General features: G+C 45.3%; 1 protein-coding gene across 1 annotated transcript; it reads right to left on the bottom strand.

Moving 5' to 3' along the window:
- Nucleotides 1-6,088: 6,088 nt before the first annotated feature.
- Nucleotides 6,089-20,357, bottom strand: LOC134793949 (cytochrome P450 4C1-like). Its single transcript, XM_063765664.1, has 6 exons — nt 20,182-20,357; nt 18,657-18,746; nt 17,760-17,873; nt 9,287-9,472; nt 7,968-8,176; nt 6,089-6,208 (listed from the first exon to the last, which is right to left on the bottom strand). Exons 1-6 carry the CDS (start codon nt 20,336-20,338, stop codon nt 6,089-6,091), a joined length of 876 nt encoding a protein of 291 aa, XP_063621734.1. The 5' UTR covers nt 20,339-20,357.
- Nucleotides 20,358-20,605: the final 248 nt, after the last annotated feature.

Below are 20,605 nucleotides of genomic sequence, written 5' to 3'. Positions count from 1 at the left end.
CAATACTAATTCTCACGACGCGCGGGCTCGAATACTTTCTCGCTCGCACAGTACTGCGTCACACCAGCCAGCCACCGAGGAGCACCGAGCGCGCACGACGATCGCCGACCGGACGGAATAAAAGCCGCAGTCCGCGCCGCATCAGACACTTAGCTAGTGGCAGCCTTAGCGATAGGTACACCTTCTGTCCTTTGGCGAGTCACAATGAGTCGGGAGTTCGATAGCCCACTTGCAGTCTCCTCCCAGACTTACCTAGGTCCCATGGCGATAGGCTCATAGACTGTCCCTTGGTTTTTTTTTTTTACATTGTGAGTTGTCACGCTCAACAATGACAACTACCCACTCTTTTAAAGAAGTTGCATCTACCCGACATTATTTTTCTAAAGTACCCTACGTATACAAATGGGACTGTACGAAATAAATAAGGAGGCAAACGACGAATCATCTAAAGAAGGTAGTAACAATACAACTTGAAGACAAAGTAGCAACAGAAGTATCCACAGTGACACCAATGCAGTTGATGTATGCTATTCGGACCAGCTTCACTCCAGGGGGAGGGTTCCGTCGAACCCCCTGTCAGACAGTAACTGTAAGATAGTGCCAACTTGGCGAAACTGAAGGAGACATCGTTCTACACAAGTCCTGTCCTGTGGTACTCTCTCTTCAGACATACGTGTGCCAGAGGGAGACACTATAGCAATGCAGATCCTGGTACTCTCACGGGACGTCATCGAGTAGGTACCAGAGGGAGAGAATGTAACAATACTGATCCTGGTACTCTCACGGGACGTTACCGAGTACCAGAGGGGGAGAATGTAACAATACTAATTCTCACGACGCGCGGGCTCGAATACTTTCTCGCTCGAACAGTACTGCGTCACACCAGCCAGCCACCGAGGAGCACCGAGCGCGCACGACGATCGCCGACGACGCCGACGGAATAAAAGCCGCAGTCCGCGCCGCATCAGACACTTAGCTAGCGACTGCCTTAGCGATAGGTACACCTCTGTCCTTTGGCTAGTCTCAATGGGTCGGGAGTTCGATAGCCACTTGCAGTCTTCTCCCTGACCTCCCTAGGTTTAGCTAGTGCCTTGGCGATAGGTTCCCGACTGTCCCTTGGCAATTTGCATCGGTAGCAGGCGTGCTCAACCTTGCCGTCGGTTATTCGATATTAAGTAGATAGGAAGTAACCAGTTTTGTATGAACCCATAAATGTATGCACCTATATGTATAAGTTTTCATAGTCAGTAAAAGTATCGTTGACATTGGCGTTTGAGTGACACTCCCACCTACCCTACAGAACAAATTTACTTAAGTTCTTGAGTATCAAACCATGGTATAATAATATACTCCGCCTGGTACTCCATTCCCGTCTTTTCTAGGTCACCTAACTGACACGGGCTTACGTCATCATGCGACAGCGCTATATGATAATATGCGATAGCGCTATATATAGCGGCCATGTTGTTGTGACGTAGCCCCGATACTATGTATCAAACTATCTTCTGACAGTTCAGCTTAAAAACACCGAAATGCCGGGACGTGCCGCTAGCCAGCCGCGTGATCCAAATCGAATGTAAGAACTTCGCTTCGCTTCACTCGCTCGTTCGATTAAATCTAAAATCGAAGCCATGGTTCCTAAGAACAGATATCGCTATCTCTCATAGTTACTGACTTCTCCCTAATGACCCATTTGGATTGATCACCCTGTATATCTTACGTAGCTCGAGGTCGCCGTGCACCTCGCGCACGGTGACGGGCACGGGCGGGTAGAGGCGCAGCGCCTCGCGCACCACGGCGTCCAGGTACTTGAGCCGCGCCAGCGCCGCCGCCGACACCTCGCCACACCCGTCGCCCAGCACCTCCACCAACCTGCACAGAGTAAAGTGAAAGCCTTTTATTCTTCCATTTACGCATAGGTATTATAACGCACTAATACTTCTCCGACGACGAGGAGATAGAGATAACGCATTAATGAATGTCAAAAACTACCACCTGTTCTAACCTTACACCACAGCCCCGAAAAGTTAATTTGGCCTAGGCAAAAGAATGTTAGTGATGAATGTTGATGGACGGAGTGCGGATGGTAGACCCAAAAAACGATGAATGATATGAAAGAGGATATGAGAAATAAAGGATTGAGTGCTGAGGTGACGAAAGATAGAGGAGAATGGAAGAGAAAAACATGTTGTGCCGACCCCATCACAACGTGGGATAAGGGCAGGAAGAAGAAGAAGAATTTGGCCGGTCCAGTACAAATCGCGCCAGCTATATGAATCTACCTATCTACCCCAATTTATCAATAACAACTATCAGGATAGCAAATTAATAATACCCACGGCCGCAACATTACACTCCATTTGAGCAAGTATTTAGTGTAATTGAAATTTAGATATTTTAGAAGATCCGAATAGTCGTACTAGGTGCCATGAGCTCCTTTAATTCTAGAAACCCTATTCCACAATACATCATTCTGGATCTGAGATCTATAAGATTACCCAAAGCTAGGTGTGGGTACTTTGAGCTATTTTGAAATGGGTACAATATAGGATAGTTAGGTTAGTTACTCTGAGCGCAGCCAGTCCTGCAGTAGGGGGTGTCGCGCCAGCAGCAGCAGCGCGAAGGCGGCGCCGAGGGCGGTGGTGTCGGAGCCGGCCATCACCAGCACCATCACCTCCTCGCGCAGCTCGCGCTCCGAGTACTCGCCGCCCTGCACCATCTGCTCCAGGAAGCTCAAGTGATAGGTAGGTACATATACTCTGTACGCAGCCGGTCCTGCAGTAGGGGGTGTCGCGCCAGCAGCAGCAGCGCGAAGGCGGCGCCGAGGGCGGTGGTGTCGGAGCCGGCCATCACCAGCACCATCACCTCCTCGCGCAGCTCGCGCTCCGAGTACTCGCCGCCCTGCACCATCTGCTCCAGGAAGCTCAAGTGATAGGTAGGTACATATACTCTGTGCGCAACCGGTCCTGCAGTAGGGGGTGTCGCGCCAGCAGCAGCAGCGCGAAGGCGGCGCCGAGGGCGGTGGTGTCAGAGCCGGCCATCACCAGCACCATCACCTCCTCGCGCAGCTCGCGCTCCGAGTACTCGCCGCCCTGCACCATCTGCTCCAGGAAGCTCAAGTGATAGGTAGGTACATATATATACTCTGTGCGCAGCCGGTCCTGCAGTAGGGGGTTTCGCGCCAGCAGCAGCAGCGCGAAGGCGGCGCCGAGGGCGGTGGTGTCGGAGCCGGCCATCACCAGCACCATCACCTCCTCGCGCAGCTCGCGCTCCGAGTACTCGCCGCCCTGCACCATCTGCTCCAGGAAGCTCAAGTGATAGGTAGGTACATTTACTCTGTGCGCAGCCGGTCCTGCAGTAGGGGGTGTCGCGCCAGCAGCAGCAGCGCGAAGGCGGCGCCGAGGGCGGTGGTGTCGGAGCCGGCCATCACCAGCACCATCACCTCCTCGCGCAGCTCGCGCTCCGAGTACTCGCCGCCCTGCACCATCTGCTCCAGGAAGCTCAAGTGATAGGTAGGTACATATACTCTGTGCGCAGCCGGTCCTGCAGTAGGGGGTGTCGCGCCAGCAGCAGCAGCGCGAAGGCGGCGCCGAGGGCGGTGGTGTCGGAGCCGGCCATCACCAGCACCATCACCTCCTCGCGCAGCTCGCGCTCCGAGTACTCGCCGCCCTGCACCATCTGCTCCAGGAAGCTCAAGTGATAGGTAGGTACATATACTCTGTGCGCAGCCGGTCCTGCAGTAGGGGGTGTCGCGCCAGCAGCAGCAGCGCGAAGGCGGCGCCGAGGGCGGTGGTGTCGGAGCCGGCCATCACCAGCACCATCACCTCCTCGCGCAGCTCGCGCTCCGAGTACTCGCCGCCCTGCACCATCTGCTCCAGGAAGCTCAAGTGATAGGTAGGTACATATACTCTGTGCGCAGCCGGTCCTGCAGTAGGGGGTGTCGCGCCAGCAGCAGCAGCGCGAAGGCGGTGCCGAGGGCGGTGGTGTCGGAGCCGGCCATCACCAGCACCATCACCTCCTCGCGCAGCTCGCGCTCCGAGTACTCGCCGCCCTGCACCATCCGCTCCAGGAAGCTCAAGTGATATAGGTAGGTACATTTACTCTGTGCGCAGCCGGTCCTGCAGTAGGGGGTGTCGCGCCAGCAGCAGCAGCGCGAAGGCGGCGCCGAGGGCGGTGGTGTCGGAGCCGGCCATCACCAGCACCATCACCTCCTCGCGCAGCTCGCGCTCCGAGTACTCGCCGCCCTGCACCATCTGCTCCAGGAAGCTCAAGTGATAGGTAGGTACATATACTCTGTGCGCAGCCGGTCCTGCAGTAGGGGGTGTCGCGCCAGCAGCAGCAGCGCGAAGGCGGCGCCGAGGGCGGTGGTGTCGGAGCCGGCCATCACCAGCACCATCACCTCCTCGCGCAGCTCGCGCTCCGAGTACTCGCCGCCCTGCACCATCTGCTCCAGGAAGCTCAAGTGATAGGTAGGTACATATACTCTGTGCGCAGCCGGTCCTGCAGTAGGGGGTGTCGCGCCAGCAGCAGCAGCGCGAAGGCGGTGCCGAGGGCGGTGGTGTCGGAGCCGGCCATCACCAGCACCATCACCTCCTCGCGCAGCTCGCGCTCCGAGTACTCGCCGCCCTGCACCATCCGCTCCAGGAAGCTCAAGTGATATAGGTAGGTACATACTCTGTGCGCAGCCGGTCCTGCAGTAGGGGGTGTCGCGCCAGCAGCAGCAGCGCGAAGGCGGCGCCGAGGGCGGTGGTGTCGGAGCCGGCCATCACCAGCACCATCACCTCCTCGCGCAGCTCGCGCTCCGAGTACTCGCCGCCCTGCACCATCTGCTCCAGGAAGCTCAAGTGCCCGCTCCTCCCGTGCCCGTCCTCCTCGCCCGCACTCGCCGACTCTGCAATACCTACAGTAAACAGTAAGGGTATGACAGATAACAGATAAATGCCATATAAATGCCATGTATTAGTAGGTATACAGGGTGGCCCATTTAGATCGGTCAGTATGGGAAAATCTGAAACTATTAAGACATACGACGATCTCTTCTTAGGAACCATGTCATCGATTTTATTGACAAGAAAAACTGCATTAATACATTAAAAAAAACATGTACGCAGCTCGGGAATCGAACCCTAAAAAAGTTTTGAAAAATAAAATTAACACTAACAAATTAGACTATTTCTAGACTATTTCTTGTGGGGTTACGTTAAAGGATGAAGTGTACAAAACAAGCTACGACACCATTGAAGATCGAAAAGCAGCCATAGACTCAATTATAACGCAAATTCACCACCTGCAGATACAAAACGCAATAGTAAGATCGTTACTTACCTAAACGAGTTGAATATTGTATTGAAAAAAATGGTGCTCATTTCGAAAACTTACTAAAATAAATTAAAGGATATGAAAACAATGCATTTTATTCATTTCAGACATCATGTTTCATAGTACCATTTACTGCTTAAGACCTACACAATCGATATCTAAATAGAAATAGTGTTAGTTTTATTTTTCAAAACGTCCGGGTTCGATTCCCGAGCTGAGTACACTAACTATATAACTAACTAATATGGCTCAGCGATCCAAAGAGGATCTTGGCCTCCGAAACGAGAGCATGCCACTTTTCCCGACTCTGCGCCGTTTCCTGCCAATTATCGGCTTGAAGCTGACGCAGATCCGCTTCCACACTGTCTCCCCAGCGGTATCTGGGCCGACCTACCGGGCGGCTACCAGTCGGTCTTCCCAGGTACGCCCTCTTGGCAGCCCGATCCTCTCCCATTCTTAATAGGTGACCGAACCAGCGAAGTCTGTGGGATTTCGTTTCGCCGATGATATTGGGTCCGGCCACCAACTCCTCGAATTCGGCGTTCTTCCGTATCCTCCACGTGCCGTTGTCTCTCTTGATAGGTCCCAGGATCTTACGAAAGATCTTCCTTTCCGCTACCAGGAGCTGACTTTCCTCTTTTTGTGTTAGTACACATTTTTTAAAATGTATGAATACAGTTTTTCTTATTACTAAAATCGATGACATGGTTCCGTAAGAAAAGATAGTCGTATGTCTTTTACAGTTTCAGGTTTTCCCATACTGACCGATCTAAATGGGCCACCCCGTATAGTAAATCGTCAAAATAATGTTCTTAAAGATATTACTATCAAGTCTCAACTTGCCTTTATTTTCTAGTGATAACAATGCCTTTCGCTTGTCCCTTATTATCTGCAATAAAAGGATAAAGTTATAATGAACGGTTTTGAGTTTTAAATTAAAGAAAGAAAGAAAATATACTTATTTACGTCAAACCAAACCAGTTAATAACAAACAAGACATAGATCAGATGGACGTTAAAAACGACCCCCACTCAGCGTAATGCTACATGCTACGGTACCTAAGCCGCAGCGCTGATTTTACCATTTTTCGAAATTGTATCTAGTTAACATGGGGAGCATTACGACAGCATTTAGATAAACTTTCTGCACGTAGTATATAATAACAGTTAAAAAGCGGCCAAGTGCGAGTCGGACTCGCCCATGAAGGGTTCCGTAGCAGCAAGTATTAACATAATAAAATTGCGGTTTAGGATTTATGACGTATTAAAAAAAAATACTTAACCAATTACGTTCAAACCAATTTTCGGTGGAAGTTTGCATGGTAATGTACATCATATATTTTTTATCATTCTCTTAGTTTAGAAGTTACACTGGGGGGCACATTTTACCACTTTGGAAGTGTCCCTCGCGCAAACTATTCAGTTTAGAAAAAAATGATATTAGAAACCTCAATATTATTTTTGAAGACCTATCCATAGATACGTATGGGTTTGATGAAAAAAAATTTTTGAGTTTCAGTTCTAAGTATGGGGAACCCCCAAAATTTATTGTTTTTTAGGGTTCCGTACCCAAAGGGTAAAACGGGACCCTATTACTAAGACTTCGCTGTCCGTCCGTCCGTCCGTCCGTCCGTCCGTCTGTCACCAGGCTGTATCTCACGAACCGTGATAGCTAGACAGTTGAAATTTTCACAGATGATGTATTTCTATACTATACAAGAAAGTACAAATGGCGGACTTAATGCCATAAGTCCATTTCGCCGTACTTGTCCGAACGCAGATATTACAGTCAATTTTTAGGGTTCCGTACCCAAAGGGTAAAACGGGACCCTATTACTAAGACTCCGCTGTCCGTCCGTCCGTCTGTCACCAGGCTGTATCTCACAAACCGTGATAGCTAGATAGTTGAAATTGTATTTCTGTTGCCGCTATAACAACAAATACTAAAAAAACAGAATAAAATAAAGATTTAAATGGGGCTCCCATACAACAAACGTGATTTTTTACCAAAGTTAAGCAACGTCGGGAGTGGTCAGTACTTGGATGGGTGACCGTTTTTTTTTGCTTTTTTTTTGTTTTTTTTTTGCATTATGCTTAATGCGGTTCACAGAATACATCTACTTACCAAGTTAGTTCTTATAGTTTCAGTAACAGTATAGTTCTTATAGTTTCGGAAAAAAGTGGCTGTGACATACGGACGGACAGACAGACAGACAGACAGACAGACAGACATGACGAATCCATAAGGGTTCCGTTTTTTGCCATTTGGCTACGGAACCCTAAAAACAACATGTACATCGTGCTGCAGTCTGCTGAGCTGATATTTAATTTTTAAATTGATGCGCATTAAGGATTAGGTCCTTAGGGCGGCGAAACGGAATAGGTCACTAGCGTCATCTAGCTGCTAGCATCACCAATTATCACATCTTACTTTTTCTACTCGTCACCAGATGGAGCTAGGTGTACCAAGTTTCAACCACAAAGAAACGCGCTTTCTTTGTTCCGTGGTTTCAACGTAGATTTACTGAAGTTCGCATTGAAATATGCTACGAGTTGACTTTGTTGGGTCGGCAGTTGGAAAAAACAAGTTTGATGAAGTTTAACGAGTGATTGTTATTGATGTCTCTTATAACAGAGTATCAGTGTCACCTCATCAATGAAGTGGTGTATCTGGGTGCGGTAGCGCACGAAGCGGCGGTGCGGCGGCAGCGCGCGGTAGACCGCGTCGGGGTAGAGCCAGGGCGCGCACATGCGGCGCGCCAGCTCGCGCTGCGCGCCCGCGAACGCGCGCAGGAACGGGTGCGGCCCTGCGCCTGCGGTGCCGCCCTGCGACCGCAGCTGCACGCCCAGCGACGTCTCTGCCACAGAATAACTACTTATTAGCGTATTAACCAATAAAATCACTAGTATCTTGCAAATTTCACATCACCTTTATTGATATTAGAATAATCATTGTAGAACACAGTGTGCGGTTTATTTTTGGCGATAACTACCATCTGTTATGAATACTTTAACTTGAACATTTACTTATTCAGCAAATCACAAAGGCTGTGACTTCAGGCAAACTATCCGTTACTAGAATTAATAACCACTACGGGGATTGAACCCTTAGGAAAATAATTCCATATAGGTACCTTCAATAGTTTGCCTGAAGACGTGAAAATATTAAGTCTAAAAAAATCTGTTATTAAAACATTACCATAATATATTGTAGTACCTATTTAATTATCTAATATAAGTTATTTAAGTTACTAAGATACTGATGACCCCACAGTCAAACTCATTGTTGAGTTTCGCGGGGCTATGACATATTTAAGAATGCCACTGTAATTTATTAAATAATAACAATACCTACCTACAAGCAAAAAAAACACATCAACAATTATTATAAAATACTAGCGACCCGCCCCGACTTCGCACGGGTTAGACAAAACCTTAACAAATTATACAGCTAAACCTTCCTCAAGATTCTTGAGTCAAGAATCACTCTATTGATACCTACTTACTATTGATAGGTAGGTGAAACCCGCATGAAAATCCGTTCAGAAGTTTTTGGGTTTATCGCGAACATACACACCTACACACAAACAGACAGACGGGGGACTTTGTTTTATATAAGATGTAGTGAGAATCTAACTGCAACTATCAATTCAAACTAAAGTATTACAATTACTTAGTAAAAGTGTCTCAATGTCGAATGACAAAAAAAAAACAGTTTTTAGAGGTAAGTACCTGCTTTACTACAGTCAGCTAAGCGGGCGAGGTGTTTAAACCTTGACACGCTCTTATTCTCTTAACAATAAAGTCGCGTCAAGATCATTTTGAACACCTGGCCCGCTTAGCAACTTCTGCTGCTGACTGTACATTAGTTACCATCTGTATTCAATAGGTACCCTGTAATGCACAGTTGATGAATAAATGATTCCTGTTATACTAGGTGTAGGTATATGGAGTAGCTACATAGCTACCGCAAACGGCGTCGAAGGTGTAGGCGATGAGCGTGTCCCAGAGCGAGAAGTCTCCGGCGGCAGCGTGCGCGCGCAGCCGGTCAGCGGCGGCGGCGGCGTGCCGGTCGAACACGCCGACGAACGCCGCCACGCGCCGCGCGCCGAACATCGGTGACAGAATCTTGCGCCGCGGACGCCAAATTTCCACTGACGATCAAAATGATAACAAACTATAATATCGCAAAGTAAAGCTGTTTAGGTATTTTTAAAAGTAACATACCTAGGTACATGTGAAAAAATAGAATATTATATTAAGGACAATAAAAATGAGAAACATAGGTACGTACCTATATTGTGTACGTAAACGACATTCTAATGCTCAATAGATGACATTATTGACACCCTGTTGTCACCTCTATTGGCAATAACAATAACTTAAGTATGCAAATCGACTGGTTCGAACATGGTTTCCTTTGTCGAGACTTTACGTAATCACATGGATAATAGGACCCAAGTAGATGCAATTTATACTGATTTCAGTAAAGCATTCGATAGGGTAAACCATATCCTATTACTGGATAAACTTTCAAGATGCGGAATTGGTGAGCCATTGTTGAGTTGGTTTAGATCGTACCTAATGGACCGTAAACTGTCGGTAACGGTTAATGGGGAGCTGTCAAGACCATTTTATGCCTCCTCAGGCGTACCTCAAGGATCACATTTAGGTCACCTGCTCTTCTTAATTTTTATTAATGACATAGACATGTGGACCGTGCAAAGTTACAGGACGATGTTAACAGATTAACCGAGTGGTGCAAAAGTAATAAAATGGCACTTAACTCCGAAAAATGCTACCACATGACGTTCACGCGAAACAAAATCCCAGTACCAACAGAGTTCAATATAAATGGACTAACCTTACAGAAAGTCAAAGTTGTGCGTGACTTAGGCATAATGATAGATGATCAGCTAAATTTCAATGCGCATTTTGATTACATCATTAAAAAAGCTTCTGCAATGGTGGGCTTGGTGACAAGGAACACTAAGCATTTTAAACAAGCCCGTACAAAGCTTTTATTATTTAAGACTCTTGTCAGAAGTAACCTGAAATACTGCCCTCAGGTTTGGTCACCCTGTTACGAAGTCCACAAGAACCGAATTGAGAGAGTGCAAAAGCGCTTCTTGGCTATGTTGAGCTATACATCCGGAAAAGCACGGTGTTTGAGACCCTAATCAAGACCGTTTAAAATTTTTCAAACTCTCTACTCTCAGTAACAGAAGAAAAGTTCACGACTTGATGTTCCTTCATAAGCTAGTTAACGGCTGCTATTTAACTGATCACCAGATTTAGTAAAATTTAGTACCAAAAAAATCTATATTACCACCCTAAAATAATGAATGATCACCAAAATTATAACACCATTTTAATGTGAAATGATTACCAATTTTATTACACTTTACTATCCTTTTAAAGGAAATGACACCAAACTAATCATTATTAACCCAAAAATACTAAATGATTACCAAATTTCAAACCCCATTTTAATGTTAAATGATAACCAAATTTTTACATCTTGCTATCCTATTAAAGAAAATGACACCAAAATAATCATTGTAAACCCAAAAATAGTAAATGACCACCAAAATTAGAACTCCATTTTAATGTAAAATTATAACCAAATTTTTAAATCTTGATATCATATTAAAGCAAATGACTCCAAAATAATCATTGTAAACCCAAAAATAGTAAATGACCACCAAAATTGTTACCACATTTTAATTAAAAATGTGCAAATATTTAATATAATTATCGTTATCCTATTAAATTAATTAATCCACTTCGTCACCTTTTTCTAGTAGCATTTTATTTCTGTAACAGTCGCAGTTCTAACCTAACCTAACCCACTTTTCTAGTAGCATTTCGTTTCTGTAAGGGTCGCAGTTCAAACCTAACCTAACCTAACCCACTTTTCTAGTAGCATTTCTCTTCTGCAAGGGTCGCAGTTCAAACCTAACCTAACCCACTTTTCTAGTAGCATTTCTTTTCTGTAAGGGTCGCAGTTCAAACCTAACCTAACCCACTTTTCTAGTAGCATTTCTTTTCTGCAAGGGTCGCAGTTCAAACCTAACCTAACCCACTTTTCTAGTAGCATTTCTTTTCTGTAAGGGTCGCAGTTCAAACGTAACCTATCCCACTTTTCTAGTAGCATTTCTTTTCTGTAATGGTCGCAGTTCAAACCTAACCTAACCCATTTTTCTAGTAGCATTTGGTTTCTGTAAGGGTCGCAGTTCAAACCTAACCTAACACACTTTTCTGATAGCAGTTTGGGTCTGTATGGGGCGCAGTTCAAACCTAACCTAACTCACTTTTCTAGTAGCATTTCGTTTCTAGAAGAATGATTATTTTGGAGTCATTTGCTTTAATAGGATAGCAAACCTAATCCACTTTTCTAGTAGCATTTCGTTTCTGTATGGGTCGCAGTTCAAACCTAACCTAACCCACTTTTCTAGTAGCATTTCGTATCTGTATGGGTAGCAGTTGAAACTTAACCTAGACCACTTTTTTAGTAGCATTTTGGTTCTGTGAGGATCGCAGTTCTAACCTAACCTAACCCACCTTTATCGCATTTCGTTTCTGTAAAGTTCGCAGTTCAAACCTAACCTAACCTACTTTTCTAGTACCATTTCGTTTCTGTAAGGGTCGCAGTGCTAACCTAACCCACTTAACTGATAGCAGTTTGACTTACTTTTCTAGTAGCATAACGAAATGCTACTAGAAAAGTAGATTAGGTAAGGTAGGTATGCGGTGCGGGGTACGGGGGGTTGAGCGGGAGGGGCTAGTAATTTTGGCATCAGTTTACTTTATTTGGTAATATGTATACATTTTTTGGTAATCATAGTGGTTTACTTAGGTGAAAATATCGCATTATATTGGTCTTCAAGATTTGGTGATCATTAATGATTTTTGGTGATCATTCAATATATTTGGTATTTTAATAGAATTTGAAGTGCAGTCGTAATTAAAATGGTGGTACTTTTGTATTTTTAGGCCTTATTTTTTTGGTGTTCAGTAATTTTTTTTGGTAAGCATGATTTTTTTATTTAGGGTACCAAAGTATTTTTTGGTGGTCATTATATTTGTAGCCCTAGTTAACTGCAGAGGTATATGCTGTCCTGAGTTGCTAAAAACTATAAACTTTACCATACCTAATAGATTACCTAGAAAAGGGACCTACAAATTGTTTAAAGAGCGCTTTAGGAGAACATGGCTAGGCACCAACTCGCCAATCACTCCAGGAGTATAGATATACTTAATGATCCAGACTTAAAATTCAGAAACTCAATTGTCTCGCATCTAAATAAGTCACACTAGAGGAATGGCCTCTACATTTCATCCCATGGTACTTTTATTACTATTTTAATTGACCGAAGCGAAGCGAAGGTCTACGTTTTGACTCGGGCGTTTTGCTTTCGTATGTCCGGATGTTCTCCTCTACAGGTCGCAATTCTGAACCGATTTTCGTGAAATTTTGTAACCGAATTCTATGAACCGATAATTTTTTTTGTCGAGCCGGTTTTTGAAATTTTTTCAAAATGGAAAAGTTGTGATAGCTCGCGCTTATACAAATAGCCGTATCGGTATCATAAGAGTGTATTCTTTTTGAGACATGTTTACAGATTAAATGTCAAAAAATTCAGAAAATTTATTTCGCTGGTTTTGGAGGTATTAAGATATTTAGTTTTGTATGTCCGGATGTTCTCCTCTACAGGTCGCAATTCTTAACCGATTCTCGTGAAATTTTGTAAACGAATACTATGAACCGATAAAATTTTTTCGTCGAGCCGGTTTTTGAAAATTTTTAAAATGGAAAAGTTGTGATAGCTCGCGATTATACAAATAGTCGTATCGGTATCATAAGAGTGTATTCTTTTTGAGACATGTTTACATAGTAAATGGCAAAAAATGCAGAAAAATTGTATTGCTGGTTTAGACGGTATTTAGATATTTAGTTTTTACTCGAGATTGAGTATCCGAATTTCGTCAGCTTAGCTAAGAACTATCATGGCGCATTTTGCAAACATTCGCTTATTTTGTTTGCACACAGAAAGTCTCGGTTCGATCCCCAGTAAGACATAACTTTTTGTATTTTTTTTCACTTAAACTTCGTTTTTTTTTTATTAAATTAAAAATTTCGTATTGTTGATTGATCAAACCGCTGTGTGGCGCTGTCATCGTGCACGGTCCCAATAAGCTATGCTCGCGAGGTCTACAGCTCACAGAGCCACTAGTTCTATGTCTGCATGCTTACATGTTTTCTTGTTTATATTTCTCTACTTTATGAAAATTTAAGTAACTTTAAGTTAATTTAAGTAAATTTTAGTTGTTTATATGCATACTCTCTTTGATATGTACACGTGGTCACCTATAAGTGGCTAAGCATCTGTTATTGTTAAATGTCCTTGTTCCTATGTAATTGTGTAGATGTATTATCCGTTGGTGATCCTTAAATAAATAAAATAAAAAAATAAATAAAATAAGATGACAGTGACGAAGACCCGGACGTTATGTCTTTAAAGGATAATAAACATAAACAAACTTTATTTAAAACAACGTAGTACCTACAGCTGTGTAAATAATTGCTAAGGTTTGAAGAAGATAAATGTAAAATAATCGCAAATAAACATGCTGCAGTAGGTACCTACGCGCGCTGCGTCGCCGTGACCCGGTGACCCGATCAAATTGCGCAAACGAAATTCAAAGTGCTTGTATCCTTCATTATTAACACTTGTCTTTCTCTAGATATCTATTTTTTTTTAATACCACATCGGTGGCAAACAAGCATACGGCCCGCCTGATGGTAAGCAGTCACCGTAGCCTATGGACGCCTGCAACTCCAGAGGTGTTACAAGCGCGTTGCCGACCTTTTAAAAACCTGTACACTCCTTTTTTGAAGAACCCCATACTGTAGACCCTCGGGCAAACCTCGGAAGGGAGCTCATTCCATAGCCGGAGCGTCCGCGGGAGGAAATTCCTCTTAAATCGCACAGTACGCGACCATTTAGGTTCTAGGGTGTGAGGATGAACACCCTGCCGACGGCGAGCGGTGCGGTGATAGAAAGCGGCCGTTGGCATCATGTCAAATAATTCCTCAGAGCACAGCCCATTGTACAAGCGGTAGAACACACACAAGGAGGCAAAGTCTCTCCTTAGACTTAAAGGTTCAATACCGCTTGTGAGTTTGGGATCATCGACGATTCGTACAGCGCGCCTTTGGACTGAGTCGAAGGGTCCAAGCTGGCATCCAGGTGCTCCTGCCCAAAGGTGACAGCAGTACTTCATATGGGGTCTGACTTGCGATTTATAAAGCAGCAGTCTTTGCCCCGGAGTAAAGTATCGCCTCGCTTTATTGAGCACACCTAGTTTTTTGGATGCCAGCGCAGCCTTACCTTCCAGGTATCTACGGAATTGGACGTCACTGGAGATGTCGACACCTAGGATCCCAATACTCCCTGACATGGTAAGGGCTGTGCCCATGGAACTGTGGGACCACAGTAAATGGGGTTTTGTTAGCGGTGAACGCGCAAACTTGTGTCTTGGTGGGGTTGAATCGCACTAAATTGTCCCGAACCCACACCGAAACTCTGGATAGAGTGTTCTCAATGTCCGACACAAGCTTTTCACGACTCTCCATCACCACAGAACGAGGGATATTGGCACGGCCTATGTAATAGGCATCCCCAGTACTGTCGTCTGCATAGCAATGAATGTCATCGATAGACAACATGTCATTGATGTGCAGCAAAAACAGCGTTGGGGATAGCACAGAACCTTGCGGAACGCCAGCGTTAATGTCCATGCTATCGGAGCAGCTTCCGTCTACTACGGCTCGTATGCGTCTGCCGGACAAAAAGCTAGCGATCCATTTGCATAGTCCCTCCGGCAATCCATAAGATGGTAACTTCGACAGAAGATCCCGATGCCAGACCCGATCGAACGCTTTCGCTATATCTAGGCTGACTGCCAATGCCTCACCTCACGCGCCAACACGGGACACAACTCAGGAGCACACTGCTTAAGCACAAGAGCTGGTATGCCGTCTGGCCCGCTCGATTTATGGACGTTCAGGGATAGCAACTCCCGCCGAATATCCCTCTGCGTGAATGAGATTTCTGGCATGGAGTATAAGCACCGCGGGATGGTGGGCGGCACGGCGCTACCGTCGTCGTTCAGGGTCGAGTTCGAGGCAAAAAGAGTACCAAGTAGATCGGCTTTCTCTTTTGCACTGTGGGCCAGATCACCATCAGCTTTCTGTAGTGGTGGTAAAGACGACTGACATAAATTTCCCTCGGCAGCTTTGGCGAGCGACCAGAACGCGCGACTCCCAGTGGGATAGCCCGCTAGTTTCTCACCAATTCTGCCGACGAAATCGTATTTAGCCCTGGCAATGGCTTTTTTACTGGACCTCGAGGCAGCGTTTAATTTGCGTTTCACATCAGAAACGTTCGGATCCTTATTAGCTACGGCCTTGGTCCAAGCCCTGTAAGCAGCTTGCTTGCGAACTGTAGCTTCTTTACAAGGCCGATTAAACCAAGGACGTCGCTTTGCTCCCGCAGCTATTACCGAGTTGGGAATGAAACAATCCATTCCCAGCAGTATTGTCTTGGCAACATTGGCTGCACAGGAGTCAGGATCGTCTGATGTGAAGCAGAGCTGCCTCCACGGGAGCGAGGCGTAGAATTCACGCAGTCCGTCCTAATCTGCTGACTTATATTGCCACACGCGTCGCGAGCTAATTGGCCGTGGTGGATCGGGCTGCGCGCAAGGTGCCTGTGTCCGGACGAGGCAATGATCGGACGAACCGAGAGGTGCATTCACTGAGACGGAATATCCGTCCGGACGTGTGGTCAGCAGGAGGTCCAGTAAAGAGCTCGTATGATCCTCGATGTCTGGAATTCTCGTGGGAGAATGTACCAGTTGCGAGAGTCCATAGGCCAGAGAAAAATCGTGAGCAGCCCTCCCTGCGTGGTCGGTGGACCGGGAACCAAGCCGCTCAACGTGGTGGGCGTTAAAGTCCCCTAAAATCACCAGCTCTGCGGAAGGGATATTGCTCTAGAAGTTTGTCAGCCGTCAGTTGTAGGTACTCGAAGAGCCGGGTTGTCTCCGTGTTTCCGCTATGAGACTTGTATAGGCACGCGTAGATACGAGTGTGGCCGCTGTAATCCACACGCACCCACAGAACTGACAGGTCCCTGTCTTCAAAGGCATGGAGGCGGCGACAGCAGACTTCCCGCCGGGCATACATACATACACCAGCGTGTCTCATGAACTTGTGTTCAAGTGTATAGCCGGGATATAGTAGGTATGCAGTGTCCGCCGGGCAGGATATCTGCGTCTCCGTTAAAAATAGGATGGTCGGCTGCGCAGATTCCAGGTGGTAATGGACTGCGCTCAAATTAGAATGCAATCCCCTGATATTGCAGAAGTCCACCTGCGTGGAAAGGGGTGCCGCCGAGAGACCATTTCTTTTTTTCCCTTATTTACCATGTATTGTTGAGTGTACAAAGAGGGTTCGGGGTGTTGACGGCTTAAGGGACAAGAGAACGGAACAGATCTGCCAAAGAGATATGTAGGGTAGTGCGGTTTACAGGCACGGCGTACGGAAGGGCCCCCGGTCCCCCCCTGGTGCAGCAGCCAGGTCCACTCCGGTCTCCTTCTCCGGCACGACTACTACATCAAGGATTTTACGCGAGGTTGGTGGTTCAGCCTCCCAGGGCGGAGATTAAGTAATCCCTGGGTTCGGGAACCCTACTGACCTGCGGGCGGCCAGCGGAGAGCCGTTTCACCGGGTCTCCCTGATAGCCGCACCTGCACTCCGCGTCCACACAGACCAATGGCAGTACCGTGAGTTCCATAGGTCCCCCGTCGTCAACACACGGCACCCTCGTTGAGCTCTTGCAACCTTACTCACCGGCAGGAACACAACACTATGAGTAGGGTCTAGGGTTATTTGGCTGCGGTTTTCTGTAAGGTGGAGGTACTTCCCCAGTTGGGCTCTGCTCTAGATCCGGAATGACATCCGCTGTGCTGTGCCCTACCACACAAAGCGAGATGACACTCACAGTGCCCATACCTATCTTTTGGACGTAGTTTAAGGACATACCCCCGGGTATTCCTATTTATCTGTTTTTAAGACATGCACATTGTGTCATTGCAAGCAAGTTCATTGGACTATTGTACGGTACGAATACGTAAAGACTAATGACGAAGAAGCAACACTCTGCAAGACACCATGTGTAGGTTAGGTACCTAATTCTAGCTGTGTCGCCACCTACCACTACCAGAACACACAAGTGTACCTAAGTGACCACCCCCACACACACGCGTGTACCTGACGTGGCGCAAAGATACTGCCGTTGGCGACCAGGGTGCGGATAAAGCGAATGGTTGCCTCGCCCTTATCGAGACACAACACGCCCACACTCGTATAAGTACCTGGTGCGAAGATGCTGCCGTTGCCGAGCAGCGTGCGGATGAAGCCCATGGTCGCCTCGTCCTTGTCGAGGCAGCGCCGCGTCACCACGCCCGCCACCGCTGCGTCCGCTACCACTGCAAACAATCTCTCTTTTACATATTTCTACAACATCTAACAACTCCTTCTTCTGCTTCTTCTTTCCCTTTTCCCACTTTAGGTGGGGTCGGCTCTCCTAATTAATTTACGCCAGGCACTTCTGTCCTGGATTGTTGCTTGGCATGCTACACAACATCTAACAATTAACTATTTAAGCGTATTATATGTTTTAATTTTTGGATATTTTTCAATTAAATAAATTTTATCTTTTATCTTTATCTTACGACTTCGGTTCAAACTGCTCTCTCCGGTGTTACGCATCAGATTGAATTGAATTCTTCACATGAAGGCTAATAATAAGCACAGTTCAGCCTTCAGACATCAAGGAATCCGGCAATTTATTACGTGTGTAAGGATTCGTACTAACTACGGCGTCTCGAGCGGGAGTTTCCTTTAAATAATCCACGCTGTCTTGTTTAACCCATTGAACGCTTTACGTTAAAACAAAAATGTCACTGACATGCCAGGGTCCCGGGTGCAAACGAGCTAATGTAAACCTTACTTAGGTACCTACTTGAAAGTGTGAAGGTTACTTTGACAGCGGCCGCGCCATAACACCTATACCTTATGTATACATGCTGTACTTAGGTAGTTCTCTATGGCGCGGTGGGCACGACTAACGACGACTTTAGGTGTTCTTGGCGTTCAAAAGGTTAATATCCAACTTCTCATTGAAAGGGCTATTGTTAAAAAATTGTACATTGTACTTAGTACTTGTACATTGAATACCTCATGAATGGGTACAAAATGATGTATCTTACCCACGTAGAGTCGGTTGAACATCCAGACAGTAGCCAGCCCGCCCTGCCGCAGCGCCGTGCGTCCGATCAGCTGGAACGCCTTCATCCGGTCTACAAATACACAACGAATTTGCTTTCATCATCAGCGTGCAATGAGGCTTGAAAAAATTGTTTGAAAACTTAATATCGTTTCGTCACTAGATGGCGTAGGTATTATTCTGTAAGAGAATTTTTAGATGATGATTATGATGAATGTAATGAAATTAATGAACAACTACATTGACAATCAAACCAATTTATGATTAATATAAATATAATATAACATCAATACCTATGTAATATTATCATTCCTATTTATTTCAATAATGATCCTATATTATGTTAATTATGAAAATAAAATTTGAATTATGTTATTTAATTGTCGCACATGGACATTCTTGTATATAGGCATGGTTTCCTTTATTAGTTATAAGTGTTTAATAAGTAGGCATAATTTAATATTCTTGCTTATAAAACTGTATTGTTTGCATGCTGTTTGTGGACAGCTGAATAAGGAGGACAACAACAAACGTGAACATCTGTCACTGTACCCTTTTCACGCAAATAATTGATTTATGATTTAAGGTATAGGTTTCTGTAAGCACAGTCATGTACATACAATATAGTATTATATTTAATCGAAGTACGAAGCTACCTAATCTACATATACTTAGATTTATACCATTTAAGTAATATGGTTATTTACGATTGTTCTACATACTATGTTTACTAATCATAATCATTTATTTATTTACATACTACAATGGTCCACACAATAGGTATACCTACACATAATATTACACACAAAACAAATGTTATAAATTAAATAAAAAGATTAGAATAGACATTACAATAAAAATTAAATTAAAATTAATTACATTAAATTATATAAAATATAGCTAGTCAATTACGGGCACGGCACCCCTCCGTGAACACAGTGAGAAGCTACTAAAATAAAGTGAGCTTCAAGATTCACCAAGAGACAATATCAACTAAGAGTACCTATAGGTAAGCAATTTTAGGCAGCTTAGGGCCACTTGCACCATTCACTACCCCGGTGTTAACCAGTTAAACCTGGAATTTCCATGGATACCAGTACAATTTGACACTGGGTTAACGGTTTAACCGCTTAACCCCGGGTTAGTGGGATGGTGCAAGTGGGCCTTAGTTAAGTTAGTTTACGAGGTAATCTCCATGATCTGCCTAATGTACCAATTCGATTGGAAACTGCTGGTTGCTAACGCCATCTAGCATATAGCATAGAGATTACTTTGGCTCCCCTTTTCGCCACTGGAGGACGTTGGACGTGTGCGAATTTGGGATCGATTCCACTTCAGCAGTTTCAGCACTAGGGTTATTATTGTTAGGTACTGGTCTAATCTAATAATCGAATCTAATCCTCTAATCATTGAAACCCAGGATAATATAAATACCGGCGAATCCCAAACATATTCCTGCCCAATTAGTTTATCGCTGTAATAGAATATGAATGCACCTATATATATACCTTCATCAGTGCCGAGGAGTAAGGTGGCGTGACCCACTAGGGGGTGTGTGGGCAGGTCGGCGGCCAGCGCCGCGTGCAGGCGGTATATGGCGCGCCGGCGCCAGCGGTAGTGCAGCCCCGCCAGTGTCAGCGCCACCACCACCAGCTGCCACAGCATCCTGAGGCTCTTTCACAGCTCTTCGACAGTTACCACTCGCGTGCGTCAGCGCAGCAACACTCTTCAGATCGATGATTGCTCTCGAAATGGATCGATCACTAACAATTGTTCAGCTAATTGTTAAACAAAAACGCTTAGTTTTAGCGTTCCGTAGTCAACTTAAAGATTCGCTATGGCAGTGCGCGGCGCAGCTTAGCTAGTAACAGATCGTTAGTAAATATTTATAGAAGGTTGTAATTTGGTATGAATACACTATGTGTATATCAA

This window comes from Cydia splendana, chromosome 9 (assembly GCF_910591565.1).
Source record: "Cydia splendana chromosome 9, ilCydSple1.2, whole genome shotgun sequence".
NCBI classification, from domain to species: domain Eukaryota; kingdom Metazoa; phylum Arthropoda; class Insecta; order Lepidoptera; family Tortricidae; genus Cydia; species Cydia splendana.
Note: the sequence above shows the minus strand (reverse complement) of the source record. Positions and strands in the feature narration are given on the sequence as shown.

Coding starts and splice junctions, on each gene's coding strand:
- LOC134793949 (XM_063765664.1), bottom strand. CDS start 20,338: ATGCTGTGGCAGCTGGTGGTGGTGGCGCTGACACTGGCGGGGCTGCAC. Junction 18,747..20,181: donor ACTCCTCGGCACTGATGAAG/GTATATATATAG, acceptor GTGTATTTGTAG/ACCGGATGAAGGCGTTCCAG. Junction 9,473..17,759: donor CGGCAGCATCTTCGCACCAG/GTACTTATACGA, acceptor TTTGATCGTCAG/TGGAAATTTGGCGTCCGCGG.